The sequence below is a fragment of the Elephas maximus genome, chromosome X, assembly GCF_024166365.1.
Source record: "Elephas maximus indicus isolate mEleMax1 chromosome X, mEleMax1 primary haplotype, whole genome shotgun sequence".
In the NCBI taxonomy this organism is placed as follows: domain Eukaryota; kingdom Metazoa; phylum Chordata; class Mammalia; order Proboscidea; family Elephantidae; genus Elephas; species Elephas maximus.
In genome coordinates, this window is record NC_064846.1 from 136,559,208 (window position 1) to 136,580,202 (window position 20,995).

Consider the following 20,995-nt stretch of genomic DNA (forward strand, 5'->3'; position numbering starts at 1 on the left):
CCAAGTAGGGTGGATTCTAAGTCTAATCACTTCTGTGGTATAAAAAGACCAGAATGGACACAGAGACATACATAGCAAGAAGAGGAAGACAGATGACAGAGACAGACACATCTACAAGGATTGCTGGCAGCTACTAGAAGCTGAAAGGGACAAGGAAGGACCTCCCCCTAGAGCCACACCCTGAAGTCAGGTTTCTGGCCTCCTAAAATGTGAGAAAATAAATGTTTTGCACTTTCTGATATATAATATATAAGGGGGTGGAAAATAGTTGCTGAGAGACATTTCTCAAAAGAGGGAAGTGAGTAATGGGCTTAATCCCGTCTGATGGGAGACTGGGCTCCAGGGATCTGCACTGAACTGAGAAAACAATTCAGATCTCAAGAGAATTCTCCCATGGGTGTAGGATATATCCCCTCACCAGTTAGAGTAAATCTAGGTTAAAGACATTTAGAAAAATCCAGAAGACATATGAGAGCCCAGTTCCACAGAAGAGTTAATATAGCAGGTAGAGACTGCTATTCTCTGGAAAGCCTGCTGGCAGTGTTGGCCCTTGGTTGGTGTCTGGGAACTTGGATTTGGGGAGAGTTACCACCATTCCCAGAAATGATAATGTGCCTAAATTGTTTGCACAAACAGTATGGTTTTTGCTGAACACCTGCTTTCCTTCTGAGAGTTTGGAATCTTGGTACATGCAAGGCAGAGGGTACCTATGTGCCCCTCCTCCATGCTTCCACGTTTTAGTAAATACAACCTTTTTTGTCATTTCCTTCAACTCTAGGGGTGGCAGCTACTTCCTGAAGTTATAATCTCTGGTTACGTCAGTGTTCTCTTTGCCTTTTAAGCCCCAAACACCTATATTAACCAATTCCCTATATTAAAAACACCTCAAAATTTTTTTTTTTTCTATTGATAGGCCCCAATAAGGAGGAAGTACAAAGTGCTATAAAAAAAAAAAAAACCAGTGCCGTATAGCGACCCTATAGGACAGAGCAGAACTGCCCCATAGAGTTTCCAAGGAGCACCTGGCAGATTCAAACTGCCGGCCCTTTGGTTTGCATCCGTAGCACTTAACCACTATGCCACCAGGGTTTCCTGGTGCTATAGATGCCTTAATAAGGCACATGCATGCCAGAGGGCAAGATGTAAACCCTACTCATGTACCAACTGCTGTCTCAGAGAGGGTTCAGTCCAGAAAAAAGAAACCACACTAAATATTGCAGTAAAAAAAAAAAAAAAATTGCAGTAGAGGGGATTTAATCTACTAATTTTGACCTGAAAGAAAATGTAGAAATGGTTCGTCTACTTTCTAAAATTAATACATATATGTTCTAAAAGAACTTAAAATAATAATTTTGTTTCTTATCTTAGAAGGATCTTTTAGGAAATGATATTTTCCTAAAATAATGATATTCTTTTTCATAGGATAAAGAAATATTAATGTAAAGTTAAAAAAAATTCCTTCAATTTTATTTTCATTTAACATAACTTGAACCACTTATTATGGACTTAACTCTGTAAGCCCTGGCACTTTCCTTTTCTTCCTCTTTTTTGCTTCCTTCCTTCCTTCCTTTCTCTCTCTCAAGTTCAAGCAAAATTAACATAAAATGCTTTATTAATAAGTAACAGAATGATCCATTTTACAGCTTCTTAAAATTATCCTATCATTTAACTATTACCTATCTACCTACCTAAGCTTAGAAAGATACGAAGTTCTATTATTTCTGGGTGGTGCTATTTGGGGTGATTTTTAACTTTCTTCTTTATACTTTGCCATATTGCCAGGTTCTTAGCCACTTATAATTTTACAAAAATTATGAAGTCATTAATTTGAATAAATAAACAATCAAACTACTGGGGAATAAAGAGAGCTTACATACAACCTTTTCCTAAGGTAGGAACTGGGAGACAACAGACAGTCCCTAAAAACATATTGTAAACAACGTGATCGCAAGAGAAACTTCTTAGGTACATATGGTTTGTACAAGCCACATTGAAGTGAGTGAGAAACTGAGGCATTTTCTTCAGAAGAAGCATATTTTTTAACACTGGGTACCACATTGACCCCTCTACTGAACTTTTATAATGTCATCAAATAATACCCACCTCTTACATTTCATACGCCCTTGTAATATGTTCTACAGTGAACAGGTTTTACAAAAGCAATACATTTTATTTTGAATGTTTAAGTTTTTCTTGTTTGATCTGATTATCCTTTTTCTTTCTTTGGTGGCTGAGATGGAGGACCCACCCATCAGGGTACTTTTTTTAAATTTCAGATTTAAAATATGTTTATATGAATATTTCAGAGTACTGCTGGCTTTCCCTCTGCTCCTGAATACATTGAGCTTGTTCCTGCCTTAAGCTTTTGCACCAACAGTTCCTTCTGCCTGTGATGTTCTTCTGACGGCCTTGCGTGCCTGCCTTGGTCTTTTCATTGACTTCTCAACTTCAGTGTCACCTGATCAGAGAGGCTTTCCCTGACCCTCACCCAGTCTGAAGTAGCTCCCATCCCCACCAACAGCTCATCCTGCTTTAGCTTCATCATAGTACTTATTGTAATTTTCATGCTTTACTTATTTGTTTAGTGAATGCCTCTCCCCTCTAGAATATGATTTCTACTGGAACAGGATCTTGTCTGCCTTAACACTGTGTTCAGTGCTTAATCAATACTTGGAGAAAAACTAGGCATTTGATAAACATTTTGAAAAAAATGAATAATTAAATCATTTGAACAAATAAGTGACACTGTGATAGATGCATTTAACAACTTTCAGGCTCCAGTTTCCCTCTTTCCTTTTTTCCCTGTTTCTACATTTACTTTATTCTCCCTTAGGTTCTTCTTTCACCAACCTGCAACCACTTTTAATTCCACCAGGTCCCCAAAGCAGCCATACAGGCAGATGAAAAGGCAACATCTTCAATCGGTGTCAGGTGTGCACTAGTCTCTTGATTTGAAAGGGTAGTGCCATCATTTAAATGTTATCCAATCTCATTGCATCTTACAAAGTTAAACTTCTACAAAAAAGCTAAGAAGGTAAGTGCTATGGATTGTACGGTACGTATCAACAGGGTAGATATTAAGATTCACCTCCTTGCTTCCCCTGGTCAATTGCTTCCATGGAAGGCAGTGAATTTCTCTTGTCTTCTTCAATTTACGCTTATTGAATTTCTGAATCTCAGCCATATCTTGTTTGTCAGAGATTTTGGCAGACACAGTAATTCAGTACACAGGAGAAAGTCAGATTTTCAGAGTCGCTGCTCTCCCCCTCCTCCCTGACATCCCACATCTCCCATCTCAGCCTCTTCTTATATTGCACTATCTTTATTCTCTTGTATCCCGAGGTTCTCCTCCTGCTCCTCTCTAACTGTTCCTGTCTTCAAGGTTCAACCCCTTGCAGTTCTCCCACAAAGAGACTGTGGAGATCTTTATTTTATTATTTTTTTAAACCATTGAGCTTATATTTTTCAAGTTCTCAACTTCACCCAAGGTCCTTAGTCTTTATCTTCAGTGGCTTGTGGACATCTGCACTTGGAAGTTCAGCCTTTAATGAAATATGTCCAATACCTAATCTATCAATCGGCTTCTCCCAAAGAAGAAACCCCTTTCATTTACCCGTTTCTTTGTGTATGTGTATAATAAATCTGGAATCACTTTTATCTTGACTGTCAATTCGCTCTTCACAATCAATTGTCATAAATCCGTATAAATCCCTCATTAGCCATCTTTTCTTTGCCGTTCCCTTCAATACCACACTTGCCTAGATTCATAGCACAACAGCCCAGGATGCCCACATAACCTGTTAACTCAGGTTCTCTCGAAGTGTGGTCCTCTCACCCTTGCACCAGAATCACTTGGGAAGTTTACTGAAATATAGATTCCCAGTAGCCCTGTTGGTGCAATGGTTAAGCGCTTGGTTGCTAACTGAAAGGCTGTCAGCTCAAACCCACCCAGTGGCTCCTCAGGAGAGAAGAGCTGGCAATCTGCTCCCATAAAAATCACAGTTTAGGAAACCCTATAGGGAAGTTCTACTCTGTCATATAGGGTCGCTATGAATTGGAATTGACTTGATGGCACACGAAAGGCACCATGAGAGACCTGCAGAACTAGAATTTCTGAATGTGGGGTCCAGGATTCTTCATTTTTAACAAGTTTCCCAATATAATTCTTATACTAAGTTTTATAACTCCTATAATTTTTAATCTCTTTACCTCCCATCTCTATCTCCATCCAAATTACTCTGCATAGGTCCATATACAGTTTACATTGGGATATACCTCTGTTTAAGGATTACTACTTTATATATAATAAATCTGCATGCATTTGAGAGTATAGAGTTGAAGCAAACTAAGGATCAGTTTGTCCTCATTTTATCAAGTCTCCTGAATTCTAAAGAATTAATACAGCAGGCCTGACTGCTATCCTTTGAGAGACTTGCTTGCCAGACTTGGCCCTTGGATAGCATCTGGGACCATGAATTTTAATAGGGTTCCCACCATTCCCAGAAGTGATCAGAATGGCTCAGTGTGCCATAAACAATATTGTGCAAACAATATGGTTTATGCTGAGCACCTGCTTTCCTACTGGGAGCCTGGAATTTGGTATGTGCCAGGCAGAGGGTGATACGTGATCAGCTCCCCCACCAAAAAACCTTGTATTTGGGGGTTGTTTTATTTATTTATTTATTTATTTATTGCTCATTTGAAACTCAAGCACTGAGTTGGCAACATTTCACACATGCCAATGTCCTGTGTGACTCCACGGGGAGTGAATTCTGGAAGTGTTCACCTAGTTCCCACAGACTTCACCACAGGCACGTTTTCCCTTAGCTTTTTTACTTGATATCCATTCTCTGTAATAAATCATGACCATGAGTACGAGTATCAGTATATGCTGAGTCCTGTGAGTTCTTCTACTGAGTCATTGAACCTATGGGTGGTCTTGGAGACCTCGTGACACACAAGCTAATGCTTTCTCTGACTTATTTCTCTGCCTCTCTCGTGGACTGTATAGAAGAAGCAGTAGGATATAGTCAAAACAACATGGCCATTAAAAAAAAAAAGATTTAAATCCTGACTCAATCATCTGCTAACCTTTGATACTTCTCTGAGCCACAGTTTTCTTATGTATAAAACTAGGCCAATAATATTTACCTTGCAAAGTTTTTGCAAAAATTTGGAGATAATAACATAAGAGGCCCATGGTAGACAATCTTTAAGGAGTAGCTATTATTTTCATTCAGAGTCTTTGGGATGAAATGGAAAGATGGAATGATTGGAAGGAATTATATGGATCTAATCATGTGTATCCATATATCCATGTAGCAGCGAAACAAATTATATGGACTCAAAAGTTCCTAGTCATGCTGGAATTCGTGAGCATATTTTTTCCGCTCAGGATCTGTGTAGAGCTCCTCTAAGTAAGGACTTGGAGTGGGAATTATTGCCTGGAGAGCAAGCACAGAAAAGAACTTGTAGAACTTGTTTATATTCATCCTCAGCTTTTAACCGATGTTTAGCTATTTGTCTCTTTCGTTAGGGTCTTGTCCACTCCGCTGATTTTTGGGCCTCGATCTCTTTCTAGCTGCCAGTCCATACTCCGTAACTCTTCCTTGAATGCTCCAACTGGATGAACCCTTTTCCAACCACTAGCTCACACATGACTCATTTACCATCATTCACCTGGTCCTATGTGGAGGATGCCCACTGAGCCTCCTCTCCTGGTTGTATCCTAGCTTCATCCCTTAGCTAGCTTTGTAATATTTGCTCTTGAATAAAGTAGATTTCACTTTTATGCAGGCAGAATTATTAGACAGATACAATAATCCCAGTCAGTGGCAACACATTTGGAAGAAAAGCTCATGTATGTTTATTCTTTTTATCCTTTGCATCCAGAAAACGAACACAACACTTTTTCTTAATACCAACATTGCCTCATTTGAAATACCATAACTAAAAGGTTTAAAGACAAGTTATTTGAAATCTTTTCAGCAAATCAAATGAGGTGGATACTTTAATACATGCTGGGGTGGCTGTTATAAAAAGCCGACAGTGTCTGCAAGGAATTACTTTATGGCATAGCATTTTCAGAAAAAAAAAATCATTGGCTTTCCCTATTGAGGGCAAAATATTTAACAAAGACATTTGTTCTGAGTTTTTCATCCAGATGTCTCATAATGGTGAGAGCATTGATTACATGGGGAGTCAGGGGTCCTATGTTCATATTGTTGTTGTTAGGTACCAATCAGTCGGTTCCAACTCATAGCAACATAGTATAGTGGTTAAGAGCCTTTTCCTACCTCGTCTTTCAACTAGCAACGAGTGAGTGACAGTTCTTGGCAATGAAATGTGAGTAGATGTGATGTGTGCCACTCCCCTGCTAAGATGGCTTTGAAGCAGGTATGCCTTTTCCATGCTCTCTTCTCCTAGCTCCTGACTGGATGAGGACACCCAGGGTGACCTGAGAGGCCACGTGCTAAAGATGGCAGAGCCACTCTCAGCCAGAGTCCCTGGACAACCATACAAATCTATCTTTCTCTCTCACCAATCAGGAACATCGGCACTGTGTTACGTCGCAGACATTTTGAGATTTTGTGTTATAGCTGTTAAGATGTCCCTGACTAAGTTGTTTCACCTCTTTATGTCAAACTGCTTGGGTTGTTAGAAGGATTAAATGAGTAAAGCACTTAGAATGCTGTCTGCAATATAATAAGTGCACCATAAATGTTGGCTGTTAATATATTACATATTCTGATATTAACTAGTTACGAGCTATTGAACAAGTCAATTTCCCTGGACCTCCATTAGCTCGAGTATAAAATGTAACTTACGCTTGGGCATATCCAAGTTCCTCTAAATTCAAAATTTTACAATAGAACCTTGCCCAGGTAAGAAACTCTGAGTATTAGATTTGGAACTGATGCTTTAAGTTGCTAAGTAAAAAAAAAAATTATTTTAACCCATGGAAAGAGGCTAGAAGCTGAGGGAGAGACATTCAGAGTATTAGGTAAAGAGAGAAAGAGGGGGATGCGAGAAGGGTACAAAGGGCACTGAGAGGGAAAACCATTATTTAAAGATAAGCATGCTTTCTTTTTGAAATTTATCCATCAGATTCTGAAATAAGTTTTGGAGAGAAGAAAAGATTTACAAACCGGGCTGTGTCAGTGAGGCTTTCATTTACACCCAAATGAATATCTTGTGTGGTAAGAAAACAAGGGTGTCCTCCCAGAAGTGCAAAGCCTGCAATGAAAGAAAAAGAAAAATGAAGTATTTTGAAAAAAGGCCTAAAGTGGGAAACAAAATTACGAGGAATTGGCACTATCTCGATTGAAAAAAAATCAAAATCTTTAAAGCTGTCCCACCTCTCTGAAAGGGAATTCCCAGGCAAAGCAAAATGTGGAATTGAGGGAAGTAGATGAAATTTTGTGCACAAGCACTCAGCCGTCCTTCAGGTGTGTGCCCATTCCGCTACTCTCTTGTTCAGAATCTGGCGATGAAGGGATGGAATGTTGCTCCCTTTTGGGAGCTATGCTTGGCTTTTTAAAAAATATACTATGATGTACATCCAGGGGCATGGAAAAACTGCAGTAAGAATATGGAATATCATGGATTCATGGATAAAGTGGAATACTAGGCAGCAATAAGAAGGAACCAATACTAATACAGGCAACAACATGGGTAAATTTTACAGACATTATGCTGAACAAAAGAAGTTAGATACAAAAGAGTACATACAGTTTGATTCCAATTATATGAAGTTCTAGAACAGGCAAAACCAACCTAGATTGGCAGATCAAAACAGTGGTTGCTTCAGGAAAGGGAGACTGGCTCAGAAGGGGCATTAGGAAAATTTCTGGGATAATGGAAATGTTTTCAACCTTGATAAGGGCTGTGGGTTACATGGGTATATACATTTGTCAACACTGAACTGTATGCTTAAGAGCTGTACATTTTACAATATGTAAATTATACCTTAATTACAAAGTTTGAAAGTAAAATAAGCATTGAGATGGAGGTTTCAGGTCACTAAGAGTCAGCAAAAGTCAAAGGATTATCCTAATTTTTTTTTAATGCTCCAACCAAGACTAAAGTAAGTATCACTGACATATTACCATTTCCACACATCATTGGAATGTGAGATTATTGCAAATCCTTGAGCAGATGAGAGTGGCTCCTGTCCCACGCTCACAGCATGTTCCACTGGTCTGAGGAGGCTGACACACAGATGCGTCTGCCCCAAACCACAGCTAAACTCTGTGGGCATAAGAAGAACCCTGGGGCAAAGTTATGGGCAGTGGTGATATCTAATCAGCACTTTACCATCTCATTTGAGGTGGTTCAGTGGGCAGGCTTTCTGTAATACATAATGAAAAGGCAAATAAGCTTACCTAGTAGAGACTTGTCTGAGGAATTTAGAAAATATTACTTTTTTCCTCCTTAATGTAATATGCCTGATTTATCTTTTGGGAAATGTACCATATTCATAATTTGTTAATCCCATCTGTTTTCCATGATAAAAGAGGAATCTGTTAATTGCATGGTGAATTGGGGGGCAAGGAGTTTCACACCCATGAAGGAGAATTGGACCTATGGTCTCCTGAAACATCCTACCAAAGCCTTAACACAATTTGAATGACACCATTTGAACATGGAAGGCATTAAATGATATTAAGAAATTATATATTTATAGGTGTGGTCATGATATCATAGCTAATAGGAAAATATCCTTATTGTTTTTAATGATGCATACTGGTATATTTAGAAATAAAATGTCATTAGAGATTTAATTTACTTTAAAATATTTCAGCAACAAAAATATATAGATGAATCAAAGAAGGCAACTGTTATGGGGATTGAATTGTGTTACCCAAAAATGTGTGTCAACTTGGCTAGGCCTTGTTTCCCAAAGTTATGTGACTGTCCACCATTTTGTCATCTGGTGTGATTTTCCCATGTGTTGTAAATCCTATCTCTATGATGTTAATGAGGTGCGATGATTAGCAGCAGTTATGTTAATGAGGCAGGACTCAATCTACAAGATTAGGTTGTGTCTTAAGTCAATCTCTTTTGAGGTATAAAAGAGAGAAGCAAGCAGAGAGACATGGGAACATCATACCACCAAGAAAGCAGCGCCAAGAGCAGAGTGCATCCTTTGGACCTGAGGTTCCTGCATAGGGAAACTCCTAGACCAAGGGAAGATTGAGGACAAGGACCTTCCTCCAGAACTGACAAAGAGAGAAAGCTTCTCCTAGAGCTAGCACTCTAGGAGTGGACTTCTAGCCTCCTAGACTGTGAGAGGATAAATTTCTCTTTGTTAAAGCCACCACTTGTGGTATTTCTGCTATAGCAGCACTAGATAACTAAGACAGCAACATATTAACATGTTAGATCGATGTTAAGGGGTATTGAGATGCTGCTATACTGTAATAATATTTCTATTTTTCTGTTTATTTGAAAACTTTCATCATAAAAAGTAAACCTCAAAAACCCCACAGTGAAACGATAGTCCTCATTTCTGCTACTGCGTAAAAAGAAATCATTGTATTCTGCCTAATTTATACTTCAAATTGTCCCCTTAAGTATGCCCAGACCAAATGGTTTCTAGCTAGAGGCCGCCGTGTTCTGACTCTAACAACGACAATTCACAAAGCACTACCATGTGCCGGCACTTTATAAACATTCTTCCATTGAAACCCTCACCCTGACAAAGTAGACAGTAAATATTATTATCACCATTTTAGACAGGGATTCTAAGAGTCAAAGGGTCTTAAAAGTTGTACAAGATTATTTTTAAGTCCCTGTAGTCCCAGGCCTTGCCATAGGGGAGCCAGCCCTTGTGCCAGCTTACATTGTGATCTATAGAGACAGGGTAAGGTGTTAGAACTGGACTCAGTCTTCTTCATCTGGAAAATAAGGCAATTTTCCTAGAGCCCTAAAATCCCTTGCAGATATGACGTTCTTGGTTCCAGGCAGAATCATAGAAAATCTCTTACTATGCAACACTCAAACAGTCCTACTTGCTATGGGTCCTGTAATAAAGAGTCTGACTCCATTTTTGACGTGTGACTGCTGATAGCTTTTAAGCCTATCATTCCCCCTTCCCCTTCTGCTTTACATCTGGGCAAGCTGATAAGAAAGTCTTCCTTTGGCATCAGTAGGAGTGTCAAACCATACAAGTTCTGGCCCTTGTGTGGGAACCCTCACCCCAGTCCCACCCTCTAACTACAATAAAACCCCAAGCCTGTCTCATTTCCCTGCTCTCTCAGGATATGTTCAGACCAAAATTCTACACTCTACTTTGGTGAGTAGCGTCTGGGGTCTTAAAAGCCTATGAGCAGCCACCTAAGATACTCCACTGGTCTTACCCCTTCAGGAGCAAGGGAGAATGAAGAAAACTGAAGATGCAAGGGAAAGATTAGTCCAAAGGACTAATGGACCACATCTACCATGGCCTGCACCAGAGACTTAGTCCAGTACAGCTAGATGGTGCCCAGCTGCCACCACTGACTGTTCTGACAGGTATCACAATAGAGGATGCTGGGAAGAGTTGGAAAAAAAGGTAGAACAAAATTCTAACTCACAAAAAAAGACCAGACTTATTGGCTTGGCAGAGACTGGAGAAACCCGGAGAGTATGGCCCCCAGACACCCTTTTAGCTCAGGTTCACCCTTCAGCCAAAGATTAGACAGGCCCATAAAACAAAATGAGACTAAAGGGACACAACAGCCCAGGGGCAAGGACTAGAAGGCAGGAGGGGATAGGAAAGCTGGTGATAGGGAACCCAAGGTTTAGAAAGGAGAGTATTGACATGTCATGGGGTTGTTAACTGAAGTCATAAAACAATATGTGTACTAATTATTTAATGAGAAACTAGTTTGTTTTGTAAACCTTCATCTAAAGTAGTTTGTTTTGTAAACCTTCATCTAAAGTACCAAAAAAAAAAAAAAAAAAAAGACATGTTCAGAACAGCTTGGGTACCAGGCCTGCTCTCCCTAGAAAGCTTCATTATGTCAGTAATAAACCTTTTACTATCCTCTGTGAGCATGTGTGTTAACATCAGTTTCAATGGTTGATCCAGATTTGGGGTGGAGGGGGAGTAGTCCATCCTGACTCCGTGGAGTAACTACAACAGGTTCGGATCTGACAGCATGATTCTCAAGTTCATTCATTCATTCTACAAATATGTGCCTGGCACTGTTCTAGGCATTGGGGAGAACACTGTAAATAAGATACAAGTCTCTACCTGCATGGACCTTACATTCTAGTGGATATAGATAATAAACTAAATGAGTAAAAATATTGTACATTAGATGCTAATACGTGCTATAAGAGAAAGCAGGGAAGGGGGTAGGGAATATAAGGAATAGGAGTTGTAATTTTAAATTGCATGGATAGGGAAGACCCATAATTGCATGGCATTTAAGTAAAGATCTGAAGAAGGTACATGAGTGAGCGATGAAGAACATGCTGGACAGTGGAAAGAACATATGTAAAGGTCCTGAGGGAGGGACATGCTTGGTGGGTTCAAGGGACAACAAGAAGGCTGGTGTGGCTGGTGCAGAAAGTGTGAGGAGGAAAGTGGTAGGAGGTAAATTGCAGAGGGAAGGTAGGGAGGAAGCAACAACTTTCACTTTTTTCTGAATAAAATGGGAAGCCATTGGAAGATTGGCCCACAGGAGTGACATGAATGGACTTACGTTTTAACAGGACATCTGTAGTAGGGCAGAAGCGGAGAGACAATTAGGGGACTGTTGCAAAAATCCAGGTGGGAGTTGATAGTTGGGACCACTGTGAAAGCAGCTGAAGTTGTGAAAAAGTAGTTGAATTTTTGACATATTTTGAAAATAGAGCCAGTACTCAACTGATTACCTTGCTTCCTACCTCGCTGCGAAAACTACAGCAATCAGAAGAGAACTTCCAGACTCCATCATCACATCTACGTACCTGCCAGCTATCTATAAAAAAAAAATATACTCTGTCTTCCTGCTGCCTGTGAAGCATAGATTAACTTTCCACACCATATGCAATGCCAGTACCTCCTCTCATATTTTCCTCTCATATACTAGAGGCCATCCCTTTCTGCCTACTCAAGGATATTGCTCTGGTAATTTTTCCCTTTCTTCTCTACATAACCTACATCTTGAAGAGACTCTTCTCATTTTTTCATTCATTTAAAAAAAAAAAAACTTTCTCTGAGCCCTACCTCCCCTGCCAGCTATCCTTTCATCTCTTTGCTCCCGTTTGTAGCAATACTGTTTATTATTCTTTCTCTCTCCAGTTCCTCTCTTCTCATTTCCCTCAAACCTATCCCCATAAGGCTTTGCCCCCCACACACCAAAAGTCCTCTCGCCAAAGTTACCAATGACCTTCATGTTGCTACATCTCACGGCCATTTTGTAGTCCTCATCCTTCTTAGCAGAATTTAACAAAGTTGATCACTACCTTCTCCTAGACAAATTTTCTTCACACAACATCCAGGACACCACACCTCTTTGCTTTAACATCTACCTTGGTAGTTGTTCCTTCTCAGTCCCCATTGCTGATTGCTCCTCTTCTCTTTGACCTGAAAATGTTGGTGTGCCCCAGGGTCAGTTTTTGGTCATCTTCTCTCCATCTATATTTACTGCCTTCATAATTGTATCCTGTTCCATGGGCTTAAATACCATCTATTTGCTGGTGACTCCCAAATATATCTAGGCCAGATCTCTCACACTCCCAAACTCCAGACTCCTATCCAACTGTCTTTTCAGCATCTCCACTTCTATGTCTAATAGACATCTCAAACTCATTATGTCCAAAACTGAACTTCTGATCTTCCCCTCCAACCTACTCCATCTGAAGCCTTCGCAGTTGCTCAGACCAGAAACCTTGAGGCTACCTTTGATGTCTCTCTTTCTCTTACCCAGTACATCAGGAATCTTGTTGACTCTCCCTTCCAAACATATCCACATCTGTCCCTCTCACCCCTTCCACTGCTACCACCCTGGTCCCAGCCTCTATCACCTGAGTAACGCAGTTGCCTATTGGCAGGTTTCACTGCTTCTATCTTGTCTCCCTCCTTCCACTCCCCTGTGGAATATTCTCAACAGAGCAGTCAAAGAAATCTTTATAAAATGCAAGTCTGATCATGTCCCTTCTTTGCTCAAAATTCTCCAGTGGTGCCCCATTTCACTCAGCGTAGAAGCCAAATTCCCAGTAACAGCTTATAGACTTCTCCCTCAGCTCCACACACATTCTCCTTGTTGACAGCACTTACAACCTTTCAACATACTATACCATTGACTTACTTATTATGTTTATTCTCTGTGTCCCCAGCTAAAATATATGCTCCATGAGGGCAGGGATTTCCTTTCTTTTGTTCACTGTCGTACTAATCCCAAGCACCTAGAATAATGACTGATGCATAGTAAGTGTTCAATAAATACTTGTTCAGTGAACAAAGCAGAATTTTTTGACTCTGGAGAGAGACCCCATTCTTTTCACTTGCAAATATCTCTTTATTTTGTTAACAGGAAGAATAGAAATTTCTGTTACCTGTAAAGTGAGCTAATGGAGTTTAGTGATGCATATACTCACTCTTGAGCACTTAATTGGTTTATAATCAGGGAAAGTCAGCCAAACAAACATGCATACTGCACATTTATTAAGAAAGTATTTATTGTGCACCTGCTATGTCCCTACAGGGGTGAGTTCCATTAAGGGTTGGGGATATGGAGGAAGATTTCAAACAAAGTGTAAGACCTCCTGGTAGGTCTGCCTCAAGTTACACTCTTTCTTTGACTAGAACTCATTCTGCTCTAATAACCCAGGATTAGTCTGTTGCCCTTCCATTTCCTTCTTTATACTGTAAACAAGATTCACAGAGAGCCTGGGCTTCTGAGGTGGGGTTAGGAAGAGGCATCACTGAGAATGTTAACAAACAGGAGTCCAAGACTTCCAGCTATCTTGAAAGAGATAAAATGGGGAACATTGCCTCTGGGAAGAAATTGCCTCCGCAATTCTGGTTACTGACAAAAAAGAAGCCTCAGACCCCAGTCCAAACTGGTCAAACGTTCACCAGTTTATCAGACCTAGATGGCAAGAAGTGCTTCAGGAAGGCATCAGAGGTTCTGAAAAGCCACCCAGAAGCTGTCATTGCTGAGGGGAGGGGAGCAGAGGAATGAGGCTACGCTCTGTCTTTGCCCTTAATCCAGAGATGTCTGCTTGCATCTGTTCTATTCGTTTGTGCTTTTATATCAGATATTTTTAGACAAAGGTTTTGTTCTGTTAATTTCTTAATTTCTGTTTTGGAAAATAAATCTTATTTTGCTCTTTCATTTCCTCACAGATCCCTGTAAGTTCTGGAAGAAAGGGTATAAACAGAATTCATTTACTGGAAATATGAGGGATTGGAGGACTCTTGCTGGTAGAACCAAGGCAGTTGTTAACCTCTCTGTGCTTGGCTGTCATACCTGCAGAATAGGATCACAATTTTTATATTGGTGTTTTTGAAAAGATAGTTTTGAAACAGCGGTAAAGCATTAGTTTCTATTTTACCTTGAAAGTTAAATACCAATGTTAAATAATGTAAAGAAATGTCTTAGAATGCCTGGTGCATTTTCTATCAGCTACAGCACTTACCAAGATTAATAAGTGTGTCTATCTGCTCAATTAATTTGCAATAAAAGAACATAATCATCAGTAGACACACAGGAGAATTTCGAGGCTTGCCAACCAGGCATACACAGAGTGGGTGGGGAATAAATCATGTGCAACTACACACACATCAGTACATCTTACAAACATAATGCTGAGCGAAAGAAGCCAGACACGAAAGAACACATGCTGAATGATTCCATTTACATAAAGTTTAAAACAGGCAAAACTAATCTCTGATGTTAGAAGCTGGGATAATTGTTACCTTTGAGTGGTGGAACAGTGACTGGAAGGGGACACAAATGGGGAGGGAGGCTTCTGGGGTGCTATTTATGTTGTTTCTGTATCTGGTTGTTAGTTACATGGGTGTGGTCCCTTTGTAATAATTCATTGAACTATACACTTAATAATTTATGCACATTTCTGTACGTGTGTTAGACTTTTAAAATAAATGTTACATAAGCAATTAATGTGGCTTAAACTGGGTGGAGGATTTTGTTCTAGCCCCTGAGATAACTGGAAATACTAACTGGAATACTCTGGGACTGTCCTGTGAGGAACACCCCATACCAGGGTCTGGTATAGCTCTAGAGCAGTAAGAGACGCTTATAATTACATCCTATTTTTATTCTAAACATCAAGGTTAACAAGTTCTGATGAAAAATTGTACCAAGAAACAACTATTCAGATACATGTGCACACAATGGGAATGCTCTGCCATGTTTCGGGTCGGGCTTTACCGTTTCTGTAAGTATTTAAGGCAGCTACTCAATCTGACTGATTCTCCTACTGATGAGTCTGGAAGGATGCCATATGCAATTAGACCCATGGGTACTTATTGAGGATAATGATGAATAATCTGTGAACCACAAGTTTGTACAGTCATATGTTCCTTTCCTCATGTATTTCTTACTATGGTTTGCAATTTAAATCAGGTTTCAGAGCACCCCTTTGCAGAATACCAAAACCTAATGAAATGCTTAATGCCACCTGTAGAAAAAATGAGCCTAGAATCAGACATAACTAATAAAAAAAAAAAACTAATACATTTATGAAATAAGTTAGATATTTCACAAAATACATTTGGTAATGGCTTCCAATCCTGGGTCTTCCATTGATTAGCTATGTGTCCTTGGGCCAATTACTAAACTTGTTTCAGCCTCTTTGCCTCAATGATTTCACCCTTGTGGAGTTGTTATGAGGATTAGGTGAGATAATCCATGTAATTAATGTTGAGTGCTTGGCACAGGGTCTGACACAAAAGCTTATTAAATCTTAGCTCTTGTTTTCATTAATGGCTGAACTATTACATTATATGTAAAAGGTGAAGCTGATCAATTTTTCAAGACATTTGAACAGAGGAAAGTGGCATAAAACACCAGCTATTAAGAAAAATTCATTTTCAAAAACTTAAAAATTGAGAAATGTCTATGGATTAAGCAATTATTTTTTTGCTGACTTTGAAAAAGACCACTTTTCTTAACTACTAACGGTAAATATGTATATGGAGCATAAAATAAAATTCTTCCCAACTCACAGAAAACCAGTGTTGGAAGGGAGCAGAATTTGAGAATCACTAGGAATCAATATTCTTTTTTTTTTTTTTTACTATATGTCAGGTGCCAACATTGTCTTTTATAGGAGCCAGCATTAAGAAGCAAAATGTTTTCATCCTAGGACTTTAAAGACTAGGTGACACCTTATACATTTCCCTTCTCCTTCCTTCTCCCAGGGGGCAAGGGGAGTGTGTCAGTGATTACAGTAGACTTGAGATCTGAATCCTGGTGCAGTTTGAATTGACCGGGAAAACTTAGCTAAGCCATTTAATTTCCCTGAACTTCATTTTTGTTATCTGTTTGATTAATCTCATTACTGATCTCACAAAACAAAAATTGCATGGAGTAGTTATTTGCTTCTAAGCCCTAGAAAGCTCTGATGCTTTTGAGATAGTATTTGAATAATCAATCAATGTGTTTTTGTTTGTGATACTTCTTCCTCGACCCTATCCTTTTGCTCATTTGATCAGTCATATTATTAACCCAAAGTAGGTCTGATAGGGCAAAAATGCAGAGAGAAATGAAAGAGCCAATTTGTAGCTTATACGTTTCAAAACAGACTTTTTGAAACTAATGGCAGAGATAATAGTTTGAGGGAAAAAAAGAAATTTTGTGTTTCTAGAGCCTGGGACCCTAGGCACAAACAATAGATTTAGAAGACTACTTGGATAGACAAAGTCAGTTTTTCCTGCTGCTTTATCACCCAGCCTCCAATACTGGGAAAAGGAAGGGAAAGAAGGAGAGAGAAGACAAGCAATGGAAGTAGAAATGGATGGAATTTTGACACTATGCCCTGCTGACTGTCCCCCAGATCAAGTTCTGAGGGGTGGAACATGCTGAAAATCTCAGATGAGTTTGGAGGACTCCAGAGCTGAGGATTTCTTTTGTCTTGCTTTTAAGAGTGCTAGGAGGCAGCAAATATCATAAAGCATCCTGGTACCAAGCATGAGGAAGGAATAATAGTGATGGCCTTGCTTTATTTCTGTGTCCAGTATGGCTTGGAGAGCTGCCAAGAGGTTGAGAGAGCCAAACCAAGAGAGGTATCGGGTCCCCGCAGCAAGTGGGAGACAGCCAAGATCCAATGAGAATACAAAAGTCCTACCATGAACATTTGATGATAATGTCCTGATGACAAGGACCAGATTCCAACCCATGGCCTAAGATGTCCTAATATTCACATGCACTTTGTCTTAGTCATCTAGTGCTGCTATAACAGAAATACCACAAGTGGATGGCTTTAACAAAGAGAAGTTTATTTCCTGACTAAAAGTCCCAAATCAGGGCATCAGCTCCAGGGGAAGGCTTTCTCTCTCTGTTGGCCTTCTTGTCAATCTTCCTCTGTACTAGGAGCTTCTTTGCACAAGGACCCCGGGTCCAAAGAATGTGTTCTGCTCCCGGCACTGCTTTCTTGACGGTATGAGATTCCCTCCTCTCTGCTAGCTTTCCTTTCCTTTTTATTTCTTAAGAGAGAACAGATGGTATAGACCATACCCCAGGGAAACTCCCTTTACATTGGATCAGGGATGAGACCTGGGTAAGGGTGTTATAATCTCACCCTAATCCTCTTTAACATAAAATTACAGTCACAAAATGGAGGACAACCGCACAATACTGGGAATCATGGCCTAACCCAGTTGACACATATTTTTGTGGTGACACAGTTCAATCCATGACACTCTTCATGACTGAGCCATGACTGTGGGGAAAACAGAGGAAACCTATATTGACCAAAGAACCCTGAAATGACCAAGGATTCCCCAAAGTTGAAGAGATTAGGTTAGCATCCAGCAGGATGTCCCCTTCCCACATACACACACACATACAAAGTTGACTACATGTTAGAAAAATAGACACATATCTTTCCTGCCTGAGTTTTAGGCCTGACAATTTGTGCCCACTTACATTTTGCACCAAACATGAAGAGCTATTTGGGACTTCTACAGAAGTCCTCATGAAATTCCTACAGATGAAGACAATCTTTTTGTTTACAACTTTGATGAGAATTGGAAATAGCATTCAGAGGCTTGTACTGCTGCTCCCAGTGACAATGTTTTTTTCTTCATGGTTACTAAAGAGACAGACAAATTCTCCTACTAGGTTACTTCTCCCAGGCCCTCACTCTCTTGCCACCTCTTCAACATAGGTGTGTCTGTCAATGTACTCACCTGTTTCTGTGGACAGTCTTGTTCGAGTACTTCTTTTCTCAAAAATCATGCCTAAAGACTTTCCTTGCAATAAAGGCAAATACTAAAAATCAAAGACAAGAATAAAAAAATTAAAATGCAAAATATTCAGACATAAAAAGGAATGAAGCTTTGATACTTGCTACGACATAGATGGACCTTGAAAACATCTTGCTGAGTGAAATAAGTCAGGCACAAAAGGATAAATATTGTATGAATCCACTTATAGGAAACATTCAGAACAGGCAAATTTTTATAGAGACAAAAAGTACATTGTAATGGATTGAATTGTTTCCCCCAAAAATATGTATCAACTTGTTTAGGCCATCCTTCCCAGTATTGTATGGTTGTCCTTCATTTTGTGATATTAATTTTATGTTGAGAGGATTAAGGTAGGATTGTAACACCACCCTTAGTCAGGTCACCTCCCTGATCCAAGGTAAAGGGAGTTTCCCTGGGGTGTGGCCTGTACCACCTTTTATCTCTCAAGAGAGAAAAGGAAAGGGAAGCAAGCAGAGAGTTGGGGACCTCATACCACCAAGAAAGCAGTACCAGGAGCAAAGCGCGTCTATTGGACCCGGGGTCCCTGCACCTAAAAAGCTCCTCGACCGTGGGAAGACTGAGGACAAGGACCTTCTTCCAGAGCTAAGAGAGACAGAAAGGCTTCCCCTGGAGTTGACGCCTTGAACTTGGACTTTTAGCCTACTTTACTGTGAGAAAATAAATTTCTCTTTGTTAAAGCCATCCGCTTGTGGTATTTCTGTTACGGCAGCACTAGATGACCTAAGACATACATCAAAGGTTACCAGGGCCTGGGGGAGAAGGGAATGGGGAGTTATTGCTTAATGGGTACTGAGTTTCTGTTTGGGTTGATGAAAAAGTTTTGGAGACAGATAATGGTGAAGGTTGTACAAACTGTGAATGTAATTAATGTCACTGAATTTTACACTTAAATGGCAAATTTTATGTAATGTATACTTTACTACAATAAAATAAAAATATACACATATATATTATGTCCAATATCAAGGATGTTTCAAAACTTATATTATTAGAAAATGTAAAATAATCAATCACTGCTTTTTTTCTCTCTCCCAAGTAAGTGTTTAAAAAATTACTTAAAGTGAATTAGAGTATTTGCTCATGGTCTATACAAACGGGGGAAAGCAACAGTAACTTCCACATCTTATTGTGGTATAATTAGAAAGTATTATTAGTTGACCTGGGTTCAACCTGAGCACTTTTCCAAAGTACTTTATACTAGGAACAAACATCATCTTAGTTCCATTAAAATCCCCATTCAATTTTGAATGACCTTGAACATGCTTGGTCTGGAGGTGTTTTCTTTTCTCATCTAGAAACATGATACTCTGTTAAAACATGGGCACTAAGATTCCTGCTCAGGACAATGATTAAGCTGCAGAGATCCTGCTACACTTTCCTCATGCATTCTCCTGGGAGTACTTAGGCTTTGTTTCTGGAAGTCATTTGGAAACATTCTGGAGAGTTTGGGGGTAGAGTGGGGCTCTTCCTCCTTCCTCTTCTGTAGATAGACTTCCCAATAGGATGGGTTCTAGAACAAATAGATTCCAGACAGCAAATCTTCCTTACACACCGTGTGAAGAGCAAAGGCTTGGGATCTGGGGGAAACTTTTCTCCTCATTTCAGTTCTCTACAAGAAAATTATCCCATATCAATTGTGGTCACTCCTGTCTTCAGTTTGCTCTTAGGGGCTTGGAAGGCTAGCCACCTAGATAAGAAAATTATGGCCGTGAAAACCTTTGTTAACCTGAAGGCAACTCTTTAAAAAAGCTTCTGTACGAGCTTGGAATACAAAAATGCTTTCACAATTAAGCAGCCCATATGAAGCCACTACATTAAGAAAGCATGTTTCAAACATAAATTTCTCAAAATCCAGACTAATGCTTACAGCTAAGCACCATAGCCCATCTCTTCTCCTCCCTGACTGCCATTTGTTCCTTTGCTTACCTAAAAAATTTTAAATACTGTCACATCATTGCAAATGTTTTGACATTATCCTAATGATCAAACACCCAATATGCATTTAAAAATTAAAATTTGTTGCTAGAAAAAATAAGTATCATGCTTATCTTTAATTTGAGAGAAAAGGCACAAAGGAAAAGAAAGGAGGTATAAAAATAAACTCTTCCAGACAAATGATTCCTTAGGTTCTGATCCACTTAACAATGAATTTCAGCATTCCACATGAAAGAAATGCAATGACTTGTCATCGAAAAGTGGATTTTTATATGCCCATACATTCAGTAATAATCAATTACCTCAGCTGTGTGGTTTCATTACTTCGCTACTGTTTAGCAATTTTAATGTATTTTAGTTTCCCTCATTCTTTGGGAAGGCTCTCTTTAAAAGGCTGACTGGTAGGAATGGAAGGTAAGATAAAAATGGTACATACCTCTCCTTTCTGTTTTATTCTAAATTTCAGATCTGCTGACAGCCATAATATATACTTAATTTCTTCTCCTGTAAAATTCTTTAGAGTGAGAAGATCACGACCCTTCAGCTGTACTTTATTTTGTAGTGGTTGTCCACACCTACAAAAAAAGAAAGGAGAAATATATAGTTAATGAAAATAAATAAACATGC

At 39.4% G+C, this 20,995-nt stretch overlaps 1 protein-coding gene and 1 pseudogene across 1 annotated transcript in view; both read right to left on the reverse strand.

The window, feature by feature from the left end:
• Positions 1-20,995, reverse strand: part of OTC (ornithine transcarbamylase) — a 78,211-nt gene that overhangs the window by 35,198 nt on the left and 22,018 nt on the right. Inside the window, exons 2-4 of the mRNA XM_049873452.1 lie at positions 20,805-20,943; positions 18,353-18,434; positions 7,149-7,236 (exon numbers count right to left, since the gene is read on the reverse strand). Coding sequence (XP_049729409.1) covers positions 7,149-7,236; positions 18,353-18,434; positions 20,805-20,943 — 309 coding nt within the window. The remainder of the gene's footprint in view (positions 1-7,148; positions 7,237-18,352; positions 18,435-20,804; positions 20,944-20,995) is intronic.
• LOC126069463 (thymosin beta-4-like) lies at positions 3,078-3,217 on the reverse strand (annotated as a pseudogene).